The 14,887-nt window shown below is 39.4% G+C and overlaps 1 protein-coding gene across 5 annotated transcripts in view; it reads left to right on the top strand.

Moving 5' to 3' along the window:
- Window positions 1-3,870: 3,870 nt before the first annotated feature.
- Window positions 3,871-14,887, top strand: part of LOC110959899 (hexokinase-2-like) — a 50,038-nt gene continuing 39,021 nt past the window's right edge. Inside the window, exons 1-8 of one of the 5 annotated variants that reach the window (XM_051937747.1) lie at window positions 3,871-4,083; window positions 4,488-4,607; window positions 5,636-5,731; window positions 5,953-6,052; window positions 7,564-7,747; window positions 9,231-9,386; window positions 9,485-9,718; window positions 11,198-11,601. In XM_051937747.1, coding sequence (XP_051793707.1) covers window positions 4,027-4,083; window positions 4,488-4,607; window positions 5,636-5,731; window positions 5,953-6,052; window positions 7,564-7,747; window positions 9,231-9,386; window positions 9,485-9,718; window positions 11,198-11,336 — 1,086 coding nt within the window. In that variant the 5' untranslated portion in view covers window positions 3,871-4,026 and the 3' untranslated portion in view covers window positions 11,337-11,601. Of the gene's footprint in view, window positions 4,084-4,487; window positions 4,608-5,635; window positions 5,732-5,952; window positions 6,053-7,563; window positions 7,748-9,230; window positions 9,387-9,484; window positions 9,719-11,197; window positions 11,602-14,887 lie in introns of those variants that run through there. The other 4 variants (XM_051937743.1, XM_051937744.1, XM_051937746.1 and 1 more) reach the window with 4 other exon arrangements.

Here is a 14,887-nt window from a genome sequence, read left to right as displayed (position 1 = left end):
AAGTGTTCTAACGCCCCTGGGTTCCATTCTACACAAACCTGTGTGATAACTTAGCAAACTGGAGCTTTCTAGGTACCTCAGTTTGGAAAATATGAGCTCCCAAAGTTGGACAAGATTTTTAATTGGCTATTTTTGGTGGCAAAAATCTCAGTGTGGGACAGGTACCAGAGACCTCAAATTTTTCTACAAGACAGTTCCATCTGTCTTCTATCACTGTACAAAAAAGCAGCAGGGTTATATTTGTAGTTACTGAGATATTCTTACTCAAAATGGCATGGGTAATGTCAAAATCGTTTTTTGCTTCTTAGTACTTTAAACTGGGATACAAGTATTAGTAGTCATTCCAATGGTAGTATTATGTATGTTTTGTTCTTTTTGAAATATTAGTTGTTAAAGGTGACTACCTTCAAAAAGTGTAATGGTACAACTTAGGTATACCTAAGTTATAACTTAGGTATAGGTTCTTTTACTTGTAACATGACATTGTACAATTAAATTTAACATGTTTAATCCCACTGCACTGATACTGTAAAATTCAACATTATTGTTGTCATTTTTAAATGAATCAACCATGAACTACTACAGCGCTCCCTGAATTCAAGTTAGTACATGTAATTTGTATGTGTAAGTGTCTAATGGTGATCTAAATTCCTACGTCCTAAATGAATGCACAGCTTGAATTATGGCTTTGTGGATGTAGGCTGTACCTCCAGCCTCCTTTATTCTGGTCTCCCCATTTCAGTTTATGAATGAGCAGCTAGTTCTGTTTAGTTCCAGCAGTCAGCCTGACTGCAGCCTCTCTCAGCAGGAGTCTCCGACAAACAATCAGCAGTATGGCCGGAACTAGAACTGCTGTTTAAACTATATGTTTTTTCTAAATCGTTGAAACTTTCCAGTTAAAAGACTGTCGGTTCTTATTTTCTGATTGATTTATTTTAAACAGTCAAATTGTTAAAGTTTTTCTTTTATTTATGATTTATGATTATGATTAATGATATATTTCAAATAGTCACTGGTTTAAAGACTCGGTTTCTCTTTTTCTGAATGATATATTTCAAACAGTTAAATTGTGAATGTTTTATTTTCTGATTGGTATATTTCAACAGTTAAATTGCTAAAGTTTTTATTTTCTGATCAATATATTTCAAACAGTTAAAAAGACTGTCGGTTCTTATTTTCTGATTGGTATTTTTCAACAGTTAAATTGTTCATGTTTTATTTATCCAAATGGTATATTTCAAACAGTTAAATTGCTAATGTTTTATTTTCTGATCGATTATTTCAAACAGTTAAATTGTTAAGTTTTAGTTTTTTCTTAGTTCTTGTTGAGTGTCTTGTGTTGAAATTAACTAGCAGACTGTAAAAAGATTCATGTTTGTTTAACATTCCCCGCTTCTCCCCCGTGATGCTGATTAACCCTCTCGATTAAGGAGGGACTTCCTGTGTAGCCGGGGGGAGGTTTGTTCTTGCGCTCACGACAGCTCTCGCTGACAGAACGCATGGGGGAGAAATAGTGGACTGCTGCATAGGGTTCAGAGAACGCTAATAGAGAGAATACAGAAACTTTGATTTCACAGGTTTCTCAGTCAAAAAGAATGCTAAAAAACTTTTGTCATCGGGTGGAGGGACAAGAATGCAGAAATTTTGTTTTACAGGGACGCCTGTGCTCAGGATCAGATAAAAAACTTTTTGACAATTAGGGCTGGGAGGGAGGGAGGGTGGAGGGGAAGGGGGCGCATCTGCACCGAATAGATAAGCCGCTGACGGTCAGGGAGAGACTTTAGACATGACTTTGGCCTCAGTTGGGAAGGGTCTTCAGGTAAAAACACGTGGTAAAAGACCACGTGGTAAGGTGGGGCTTCCGGTCATGTGTGACGTAGCCGCTTCTGATTGGAAGCTGTCAAATTTTGACGAAAGGTGGTTTATAGTACTCTCTAATCACAAACAGACAAAATGACAACAAAGAGACAAGAAAAGATAAATAAAGACAAAAAATTACAATAAAGAGTCACGAAAGGAGCACAAAGAAATGAACAACTACTACAAAGATACACAAAATGATGACAGAGATGGAAAATAGACAAAAAAATGACAAGAAAGAGTCACAAAATGGCCTCAAAAAACACGAAAAGACTACAAAGCAACAAAAACAGCAACAAATGGATGCAAACTGACTTCAGAGACACAAAATTACAAGAAAAAGATGCCAAAAGCCCACAAACAGATTAGTAACAACTACAAAGAAACAAAAAATGACAAAAGGGCTGAAAATGACCACGAAGAGACACAAAAAGACAAAAAAGCAACAGAAAACAACCACAAACAGACAAACTGACAAAAAATAGACACAGAATTAATATCACAAGCCAAAGAAACAGCCACAGAGACAAGAAAATATCCAGAAAAGACACAAAATGACAATAAATAGTCAGAAAATGACCACAAAGACACACAAAAATACAAAAAAGTAACAAAAAACAACAACAGATAGATGCATACGACCACAAAGAGACACAAAATTACAAGAAAAATAAAACGAATACAAAGTTGAACAACAACTACAAAGAGATACAGAATGACCAAAAAGACACACACAGCAATCAGAAAAAAACAGACTTTTTTTTAGAGAATTATTGATGTTTTTTTTAGTTCTGGAACTCATCTCTGCAGCGTTTTCATTTTGAACTCAGCAGATTGTGATGAAACATCGCCATCTGGTGGCGAATCCAGAAATCACAGCTTTGGTTTCTTTACTTCTACAAAAATATAATGGTTTTTATCTCTGTTACCTGCTGTGATTGTGGATAAAACGACACATCCACGTCTGAACCTTTGACTTAAAGGGTTTTATTGATTGTTTCAGGTGGAGAAGTACCTGGAGCCTTTCCGTCTGTCTCTGGAGAAGCTGAAGGAAGTTTCTGTCCGGCTGTTGGAGGATCTGATCAAAGGTCTGGAGAAAGACTCGCATCACGTCAAGATGCTGCCCACCTTCATCAGGGCCACGCCGGACGGGACGGGTCAGTTCACCTCCAACACCAGACGAGTTCAAGTAGAGAAACGTCTTATTCAACAAATAAACTGTTTGTGGAGATTCAAACATTAAATCTTTAACCCTCTGGCAGGTTTTTAGCGATAACATGCAGTAGTTTTTGTCTCTTTATGGTCATTTTGCAGGTCTTATGGCTGTTGTGTGTCTTCTTGTTGTGATACTGTTTGATTTCAGACTTTTTCAAAAAACACTAAAATTACATCATTTATGAGACATAGAAACTGTAGAAATTAGTTTTGGGACACAATTTTAAAAAATTAATTACAGGCTTTGTAATAATTAATCGTGATTCATCGCATTTTTGCCAAATAGCAATATTTAACACATCAAGTAAAGTTTTTGAATTCAAAGAAAGTTTGGTTGATGACTTCATTAATGAATAGACATAAACATGTTTATAATTTTAAATTTTCAACATTTTACAACAGGGCATTTCAACAAAGGTGATTTTGATGATTTAAAGCCTGGATTTAGTTCGATTTTCCCACTGTATGGCACAAACCCATTACAAACAGATAAAAATAGCCACAGCTTGGTCAAAAGGAGACAGAAAACCACCATAAAGAGATGCAAGACGACCACAAAGACATGGAAGAAGACCAAAAAGACACTCACAATGACTAAAATCTACACAAGGAAACACAGTTACTCCAAAATTGCACAAAACCACCACAAAAGAGACACAAAATGACTACAAAGAAATGTGAAATGACAAAAAATGGCGTTTTTTTCAACTTAAAATGTTCTCTTCAAAGCATGCTTGAATTAAAAGTGAAATATTAGACTCTGAAGCAGAGTTAGTGCAGAAAAAGCCACAACAACCAGTTTTATTGTGATTCCTTCAACTGATATGAATCCATCAACAGCTGATTCTTCTCCCTGCAGAGAAAGGCGACTATCTGGCGTTGGATCTTGGCGGGACGAACTTCCGAGTTCTTTACGTCCGTGTGGTGGAGGAGCAGCACGAAGTGGTGAAGATGGACAGTAAGATCTGCAGCATCCCACAGGAGATGATGCTAGGAACCGGAGAACAGGTGACAGGAAAACGGGAAAACAGTAACACAGTCGAATACGGAGACAAAAGAGACTGAAGGAAGAAAAAAGCACCAAATTCGGTCTAAAGTCACACTTTATCAGTGTTTGTTTTGGCTGAACCCCAAAATTCTGTAAAATCCTCACAATTTTTAACACTGGAGCATGAAATATTTAGTATTTATTGTTTACTTTCTGTCAGATACATTTGTTTTCAACTAAACATCACGTATCAGGAGCTCCTCGTGAGTTTTATACGCAGAATTTGTAACTATAAAGTCCCAAAAAAGGTCAAAATTCATCCCTCTGATTAGAACTATAAGGTAGCAGGAACAGCAAACGTTTATGAGAACACATTTCCGGATGTGAGAGAAGCTGAAGAACGTCTGTCTGTGTGTCCGTCCAGCTGTTCGACCACATCGCCCAATGTCTGGGTGAATTCCTGGAGTCTCAAGACCTGAAGGGACAAACTCTTCCTCTGGGCTTCACCTTCTCCTTCCCCTGTGAGCAGAAGGGAATCGACAAGGTGTCACACAAAAAATACACAACAAACACACAACAGAGAGGACACACACACACTCTGATGTGAAGATGTTTAGTTTGTGAGTAGGTTTGATCATAAAAAGTTTAAAACCATCAAACCAGATGCAAAAGTACCATAAACAGAAAAAATAAAATCACAAAGAGACACAAAACCACCACAAGGACATACAAATGTCCAAATGTCCACCCGTAATGAGAAAACATACTAAAACAAGACACAAAATGGCCATAAAGAGACACAAAATGACAATAAAGACAAAAAACAGCCATAAATATGCAACAATGAGACACAGAAGGACCATCAAGACACAAAATAATGAGCACAAAGAGACACAAAGTCATAATAACGACAAAAAATGACCACAGAGATGCAAAAATTAGACACAGACAACCACAAAGACACAAAATGTCAATAATGAGAAAAATAAAACACAAAACGATCACAGAGACACAACCTGATAATCAAGAGAAGAAACAACCACAAAAGTGCTAAAATGAGATTCACAACGACAACAAAGAGACACAACATGTCACTAATGAGAAAAAGCTACCACAAAGATGCAAAAAGAAGACACAAAACAACCAGAGTCACACAAACTGAGTAGAAAGTGAAGCACAACATATAAAAGGAGACATTAAATGACCATAATTAGACAAAAACTGCTAGAATGAGACACAAAACGACTACAAACAGATCCAAAATGGCAATAAAGATGCGAAAATGAGATTCAAAAAGACAACAAAGACACACAACATGATAATCAAGAGAAACACTACCACAGAGATGCAACAATGAGACACACAACAACCACAAAGAGATGCACACCAACAAAAGATAAGAGTTTAACCACAATGAGAAAACAGAACAGAAGTGCTTCAGAGTATTAGTTTGTCTTTTAGGTTTAAATCAAAGCAGCTTTGAGGACGTGTCGCCTTCACATTCACACTGAACTGCAGGACGTTTCATCTTTTGTGTTTAATCGTGTTTTATTTTATTTTTTTACGGCACAGAGCATCCTGATCCGCTGGACCAAAGGCTTCAGCTGCTCCGGTGTGGAGGGACAAGACGTGGTGAAGCTTCTGAAAGAGGCCATTCACAGGAGAGGGGTCGGTGTTTTCATAGAAACTCTGAAAATAAAGAAACACAGCTGTTTAAACTATCACATGTAATCCTCCATTTCTCTGCTTCCTGTTGTCTGAATGCAGCCGATTAAAGGCTCTCCGACGCTCTGCCGTGCGGCCTAATGTGTGTGTAGGCAGGTTATTAGGCATTATAAATAGGAGAGACGTAAACACACCTGTCTGTGTGTGTTTCTTCTTCGCTGCAGGACTACGATATCGGCTCGGTTGCCATGGTGAACGACACGGTGGGCACGATGATGAGCTGCGGATACAGGGACCAGAGCTGTGAGATCGGCATGATCATTGGTAACCACACATCTGAACGCACAACGCCTGGCTGCTAGTCTGGATGTGGGCAGGAAGATATCTGCATTAGTTTCATGGGTTTAAGTAAAGCCCACAACAGAAAGACTCACAGTGTCATAGTGTAGAGACGCAAAGCGACAAAAGATAGATGTTAGACCACCATAAGAGATGCAAAGTGATCAAAATTGACCAAAAAGACACAAAATCACCACAAACAGACAAAAAATGACCACAACTTGGTCATAAAGAGGCAAAAAAAACACCACAAAGAGACACAAAACAACAAAAAGTCAATGCAAAACCACCACAAAGAGACACAAGTTGACCACAAAAGCACAAAATCATGACAATTAGTCAAAATAAATGACACAAAATAATGACAGAGATACAAAAGCAGTCACAAGAAGACTCAAGACGACCACAAAGACACAAAACTAAAAAAAGATAGATGCAAAGCCACAACAAAGAGATGCAAACTGACAGAGACACAAAACCACCACAAACCCATAGAAAACAACCACAAAGAGACACAAAATGACCCCAAAGAAATGCAAAATGACAAACAAATCAATGCAAAATCACCATAAAGTGAAGTAAACTGACAAAACAGACACAAAACCATAACTAACAAACAAGAAATACAACAACTTGGACATAAAGAGACAAAAAATCCCCACAAAGACACACAAGACGACCACAAAGACATGGAAAAAGACCAAGAAGATACTCAGGCTACACAAGGAGACACAGTTACTCTAAAAACACACAAAACAACCACAAAGAGATACAAAATGACCACAAAGAAATGCAAAATAACAAAAAATCAATGCGAAACCACCAGAAAGGCACACAAACTGATAAAAAAGACACAAAACCACCACAAACCCACAGAGAACAATCAATAAAAGACACAAAATGACTGTAGAGATACAAAAGCAGTCACAAGAAGACTCAAGACGACCACAAAGAGATGTAAAACAACAAAAGATCGATGCAAAACTACCACACAGACCTAAAATGAGCACAAAGACATGAAAAAAGACCAAGATACTCCTGATGACCACAAGCTACACACAGGCACTGCTACTCTAAAAACACACAAAACAGCCAAAAAGAGACACAAAATGACCACTAAGAAATGCAAAATGACAAAAAATCGATGCAAAATCAAATCAAATGGACACAAACTAACAAAACAGACACAAAGCCACCACAAAGAGATGCAAAACGACAAACATGATATGTAAATTGACCAAAAAGAGAAGCAAAACTACCACAAACATACACAAAACAACCACAAAGACAAATTTACCTAAAATACATGAGAGACGATCAGAGACACACAATAACTGCAAAAAAACACAAAATGAAAGAAAATTGATCTAAAACCACCACAAAGGCACACAAAAATGACCACAAAGAATCACAGAAAAGAGATATAATCTACAGTTACACCAGTCTCAACAATCGTCTCTGTAGGTTTCATGTAAACTGCTCCTCTTCCTCTGCAGGGACGGGAACCAACGCCTGCTACATGGAGGAGATCAAGAACGTGAAGCGTGTGGAAGGCGAGGACGGCCGGATGTGCATCAACACGGAGTGGGGCGGCTTCGGAGACGACGGCTCCCTCAAAGACATCCTGACGGAGTTTGACGAGGTGGTGGACCAGACGTCCATCAACCCCGGTGTCCACACGTATGTAGGATTATACACAAAATGACCACAACGTGCTATGCTCTTATCGTTCTTATTGTTTTTATTGTTTTTATTTATCTGTTTTTATTTCTGTGTACAGCACTTTGACAGAAAGCGCTTTATAAATAAAGTTATCATTATTATTATTGCGGTGTATAGAGGATGGATGGATTATTATTATTATTATTAGTGATGTTGGTGGATAGCCAAATATGCTATTGGTTAGCATAAGGATGCTAGTGAAGAGCCAAGACATACTTGTGACTGGTTTAGGGGTGCCAGTGTCAATGTTGTTGGATAGCCAAATATGCTATGGTTAGCTTAGTGATTCTAAAGAAGAGTCAATGAATACTAGTGACTAGTTTAGGGATCCTAGTGATTAGCATAGCGATACTATTCACTAAACTACAAATACTCCTAGTAGCTAGGGATGCTAGTGAAGAGCCAATGCATACTAGTGACGAATTTAGGAATACTAATGACAAGCATAGAGATCCTGTTCACTAAAACAGAAATACTAGTGGTTAACCGGGGAATGACAACTCATGACTAGTACAAGGATGCTAAATACTAGGCTAGGTATATAGTGACTAGCCAAGAGATGCTATTGGATAGTTGAGAGATTATAGAGCTAAGGAAAACTAGTGACTAGGTCAGCAATGCTAGTTGCTAGCATAGAGATGCTAGTCACTTTATTAAGAATGCAAGTGACGACCCTAGCAATGCCAGTGATGTTCATGCCAATGGGCATGTCAGGGACTGCTTGTAACAACCAAGGGTAGTGCTAGTGACTATATAGGATCGCTAGTCACTAGCCTAGGAAACTTGGAAGTTGCTAACTTATGGGTTGTCATGGCTTGTCACGGCTTGTCACTTGAATTAACAAGAAAAGCACTCAGAGAGCACAATACTCCACCAAGACTGTTCATTATCTGATCTTGCACTGAACACAGGTGTGTGTTATGCATGTGTACGTTATGACGTAAATATGTAGCGGGTGGCAGAAATTGATGGGACTCAGAAACACCCCCACAATTTAATCACTTGTTCCTTGTATGATTTGTAAAGCCTAGAAATGTTATTGATTAGCTTTTGGATGCTAGTACCTAGCACAGAGATGCTATTTGCTAGACTGGAAATGTTAGAGGTTAATGCTATTTGCCAGACAAAGTATGATGGTCACTCGCCTATTGATGCCAGTGACTAGTGTAGAAGTAGATTTGTTAAGCTTGGGATGCTAAACCGAGGAATGCTGGTGGATAACCTTGAAACACTAATGACTCGGTTAGAGATGTCCGTGACTAGCATAGAGCTGCTCATGACTAGGACAGAGATGCTAGTCCCTATACTAGAAACGCAATTGACCACTCAAGTAATGCTAACCCTAATGACGACCAATGGGAATGCTAGTGACTATCCTCGATGTTAGTTACTATGTCAAGGATGATTTCTTTTCCATTCTAAACATCTGTCTCTTCTGTAGTTTTGAGAAGATGATCAGCGGTAAGTATCTGGGGGAAATTGTTCGGCTGCTGCTGGTGAAAATGACGGAGGACAAACTGCTGTTTAAAGGACAAACATCGGAGGCACTGCTGACTCCGGGACAGTTTGAGACAAAGTACATCTCTGAGATCGAGGAGTGAGTGGCCTTGTCTTCTGTGTCACTGTTAAATTTTATGACTTGACCAGAAGTGTCATTAATAGCTGAGTTTTTCCTCCATGTTCCTCTTGCTTCAGGCCCAACAGCGGTCTAGAAAACGCCCAGAAGATTCTGACGGCATTGGGTCTGAACTGGGATCTAGTGGACGCCCGTGTGGTGCGTCTGGTCTGCGACACCATCTCCTCACGCTCTGCCCATCTCTGTGCTGCTGCCCTGGCAACCCTCGCCAACCGTATCCGCATCAACTGCAAGTTAGACCATCTCAAGACCACCGTGGGGGTGGATGGGACGGTCTACAGAAAGCACCCCAAGTAAGATTTAAGACACAGATAAATAAATAAAGCTGTAACAGTGACAAGTTGTCAAGAAAACGTAGTTATGTATCAGCCATACAAAAACGCTGAGAGGTATAACAAATATTGTTTAATTAAATCTGAGTATTGATGATCACAGTGATCAGTGACAGAACAGTCCTACTAAAGACACACAAAGTAACTTATCTGTTGTCTGCGGCACTCACTTGTGCTGTTTTGTAGCCACTGACAGCTGTATGTGAAGTGACAAATCATAAATTATGGCCAATAGCCTAGTAAAGCTAGTCCCTGCCAGAGGGATTCTTGGGGCTAATGTAGGGATGCTAATCACTAGCTTGAAGATTCTGGTGATTAACCTCTGGAATGCTAGTCTCTACTCTTGAGATGTTAGCTTTAGGATGATAGGGAATGCTTATAACAAGTTTATGAATGCTAGTAGACTAGCCTTGGAAATTATATCGCCTACTTTAGGGATGCTATCAATAGGGAAGGGATACTAATTTGGTTTGATTTGGTTTGGGATGGTTGTGAATAGCCAAGGATTGTTGGTGACTTGCATGGGGATGGTAGCCACTACACTAGGAATGCTAGTGGTTTGTGGGTAACTAAGGAATACTAGTTGTTAGCTTAGGAATGATAGCCTAGACATGCTATTGGTTCCTTTAGGAATGTTAGGGCATTGCTGAGGACTAGTAACTAGCTTAGGGATGTTGTTGACTCACCAAGGCTTAGGGATACTAATGACTAGCCTAGCATTGCCAGGGGTTAGCATATGTACATAGCTGCCCTTGGATTCTGTTTGCTAGCTTAGGATTGCTAGTCGATACCATTGAGATGCTAACCTAGGGATGTTGGTGACAAATCTGGGGATTCTGTTTGCAGGCTGAGGGCTGCTAGTGCTTAGCTAAAGGATGCTGATTACTTAGAGTCACTGAGAACTGGCCTGGGAATGCTAGTAATTAACAGAGAAATGCTATTAGTTTAAGGTTGACAAGGAATGTTAGTAACAAGCTTTGGGATGGTAGTGGCACAGGTGGCTAGCCTCGAAATGCTATTGCCTAGCTGTTGGCTAGTGCTAGCGGCCAGCCTAGTAGTTGTAGTTGCCAGTATAGACATGCCGTTGGATAGTTTAGGGATGGTTGTGACTAGCTTAGGGATTCTAATTGCTACACTAGGAATGCTAGGTGTCTAGTGAAGTTAGCTTCATAACCATTGAGTTGCTGAATAAACAGTTGAACTCAGTGATCGGATGACTCGTGCTGCCACAGAGGCCTCAACATTAGAACAAATCAACGTCCTCGACACACCTGCCTCAGACCGACCACCTCAAATGTTCATCTGTCTCCTAATTTGAAGAAAATGAATTTTTATTGGACATCCTGTACAAGGTGCTTGGTCTCATTAAATCTCCTCTCCCTCTATGATTTGTTAAATTTCTGTAACACGGACCATTAAACGCCTCCTTCCTCCCTCCAGTTTCAGCGAGAAGCTCCAGGTGGCGGTGCGCCTCCTCGCCCCCGAGTGTGACATCACCTTCCTCGTCTCTGAGGACGGCAGTGGGAAGGGCGCTGCCATGGTAACGGCGGTGGCGCAGCGGATAGCTCTCCAGTCCTGACTGTTGGAGGACAGCGACGGCGAGGATGAGGAGGAGGAGGATGAGGATGAGGAGGATAAATAAGAGGCAGAAGAAATAAATTTTTTTTACCATCAAACACAAAAATATGAATCTTTTATCAAGCTGCATCTTTAATATTATGTATGACTAATTACATAATCTGGGTGATTATTACTTTTCCTATATGACAGCATAGTTACATTTATGAGTCGTATTAAGCAATTGAAATAATATTAATGTTTGATTGATTTTCTGATGAAATACATAATAATAAACATCCTGCATTTAAAGTTGACAGATTGGAAATTCATTTTATCCCTATCACAATGATTAATCCCATATATATTTCCTCTGGTTGTAAAAGGTCCTGTCAGTGTGTGCATTACAACTAAAAAGGTTCTAAAAGGTTATCTAAGTCATTTGAGGCCGTGGGTAGCCTTATTTAAACTTATCCCAGGGGTTTTCTGTTGTCCTAAACTCTAAATTTTGAACCTAGTAAATTACCAAGTGCAAAATCCGTTTAGAGTAAAGCTGCCGATAACAGACGAGACTGGTAAATTAATTTAACCACTCAAAAGTGGCTACTCAGTTAAGTTAATTATCAGAGGAAGCGGAACAGGCGTCTGGATGAAGGCACTGAGCAGCAGCTAGGTGAATCCTCGCTGATCAGCTTAATCGTTCCTCAGAATCCCATCTGGGTGAAATCCCTCAGGGCTGCAGGAACCTGACCTGTGAGATAGAGAGCTGGTCCAGTGATTCTCTGACGATTAATTCTAGTTAATTTAGGAGATTACTGGCCTGAGGATTCAACAAAATGTTACACTTACTGGAATGATGGGCCGATCATTCTAGTGTGACACATTTATTTTCTGTTAGAAACAGAGATCTACAGTTCAGATTAGGAGCGCTCTCTTTAGCTTGTACACTTGAACTCATCATGTTTTGACAACAATGATTACTCTACTTCAGCTACTGAAACTCATGACTGTTTCTCTGTGTTCTTATGCATTAAACCAATGAAACACATAAACTTCAAGAACATGAAAATGCCCTCAAAAATAACAGATGAGTATTTTAACATTACTCCAGCATCTTTACAACTATATGACGTTATCTAACACTGTAACACTGTTTTGATTCTTTCTGAATGACAATCATCAAACAACTCTCTTATTGCAGTGTTTTAATTCTCAAAATCAGTCACTGTAATTGTCTTTCACTCTGAACACAGAAATGTAAGGTTCAGTCAATTTTCGCCTGAAATTTCTACTGAAGATGTACCCAAAGTAAATTAAATGATGTTCTTGAACTGTTTGGAGTACATGCATGATTCTGGTCTCATTTGAAAGCTGACAAGCTGAATTTTCACCCAGTGCAGTCAGAATTACTCTAGGTGCTACTGGCACAGAGTATTTTATGTTGGAACACACTGAATTAGGATGAATTTTTTTCCCCTAAATTATTTCCCTAATAAAACACCTGAAAATAAGTGTGGCAGCACTGTGAGTGCTTGAAAACACAATAGGGCAACACCCTGGGGTCTTACATAGTTCAGGTCAAAATTTCATAGCAATAATACAAGAAATGAGTGTTTCACACATGTATTTGTAGGACTATGCCCAGGTGTTGTACATTCTGTACACCCTCTGCACACCCTCTGCACATATTTGTGTTTTTCAGTCCGTTTGGACATTATTTTCACTCCAAAAACTCATAAACAACTCCAAAAACACTCCAGAACAGCTAAAGTGTGGACCAGTCACAGAGACAGACAGGCAGCTGGAGCCAAAGGGAGAGAAGCACACACACAGATGCTGCTGGAGCAGAGGTGTTCACTTCACACTACCGTGCTGGGAGCTGCTTTGTCTTCTTTTATAGCCTTCCATTCAGCAGCCATTGGCTACAAGACCTGTCAGTCAAAAGTTTCCTCAAACGTGATTTGCTGAGCCGCCGAAGCAAGGAAATAGGGTCGCTCCATTTTTGTCACTTGACAACGGTTGGCTGTTTAGCCTTGGAAGGCAGACCAAAGTTACTTGATTGGTTGAAATGAGGTGTCAATCAAAAGGTTAGACTTCAGCAGCCATTTTGAGAGATAGTTCGTGAAAAAAATGTTTCGACATAAAAGTATGAAGAGAATAACAGGGAGTATGGAACACGCAGTGTCACGTGCGCGCGCACGAAGACCAGCTATTTGTGGATTATTTACTTATTTCAAGACATGTTTTGGACAAAATATTATACTGGCTTTTTTTGTCTGGATGCCTAAACTTGGATTATAGCCGTTTCTTGTGGATTATTTTCATCTGTGACCAGTTATGAGCCTTCAAAGATGAGTTCTGCTGTTTACGTGATTTGTTGTTTGTTGGACAAATGTGTTTATATTACCTGCTGTGGTAATCACATCTGAAAGTGGTTTATACCGGCAGATTCATGAGAATCTAAGCTTTCCATGGGTGTATAATGTTTCTATCATCGAGTTTGCAGCTTTGGTGAATTTTGAAAAATGCTTATGCAGATCTCAAAACGGCCCAAATACGGGCTGCTGAACCTTAAACCCGCCATTTTGTTACTGAGAGAGACACACATTTATGGCCAAGGTCAAATTCACAGTCTCTGCCTGTCACAGTTACACACTAAAGCTATATTAAAACACACTACTGTTGTCTATAATCAAAGCATTCTATATGGTCAGCTTGCCTCTTAGAAACAGAGATATACAGTTCAGATTAGGAGAGCTCTCTTTGGCTTGAGCACTTGAACTCATCACATACTGATGACAATTATTCTACTTCAGCTACTAATAATCAGTGTAGTACAGGGCTTAGAGCACCCTCTGCTGACAAAGCTGAGATTAGCATGAGAATTCACTCAAAATCACAAACAGTGCAGGTAAGCGACAAAGTAGTGTTCTTATGTTTTGAGTCTTTCATTTTCACTCAGTTAAAAAATAAAATAAAAAAAGGGGCCGGCGTTACTATTTCAATGTCTCATTAAACACACTGTGCCACACTCTCCCCCACTAAACTAAATGTCTCCGGACATTTCTGCTGGACTTTCATTAATGTCTTTAACACAGGGGTCTCAAACTCATTTTACCTGGGGGCCGCTGGAGACAGAGGCTGGGTGAGGCTGGGCCGCATCAAGTTTTCCACAAGAAAAACTCTGATAAAAACATTCCAATGTTCTCAAATATCTTTATTTGTAACACAAAATAAGATGAAAAAATAAACGAATTAAGAATTAATAAGAAAATAAATCAATCAGTAATAATAATAATAATAATACAGCAGATATAGACGACTGAAGAAACCACGTATAGTTGCTGACTAGAGAAATCTAATTATTTTTATTCAGATTCAAATGTCTGTATTAACAGTTCTTTAACCTTTAACTTTCTGAACATGAATGGAACATTGACCATGAACTGTTCTGAACGTGGCTTCTCTTGCCTACTTCTTGCTGCTAGAGACCTGGCAGCGCTTCTTCTCGCATAGCTGAGCCACATTTGGCTTGAGGGAGGAAGCAGTTGAGACCCTCAGTAGGGCTTGAAG

Source organism: Acanthochromis polyacanthus, chromosome 17 (genome assembly GCF_021347895.1).
Source record: "Acanthochromis polyacanthus isolate Apoly-LR-REF ecotype Palm Island chromosome 17, KAUST_Apoly_ChrSc, whole genome shotgun sequence".
NCBI lineage: Eukaryota > Metazoa > Chordata > Actinopteri > Pomacentridae > Acanthochromis > Acanthochromis polyacanthus.
The sequence above is the reverse complement of the archived record's forward strand: the minus strand, read 5'-3'. Positions and strand labels throughout refer to the sequence as shown.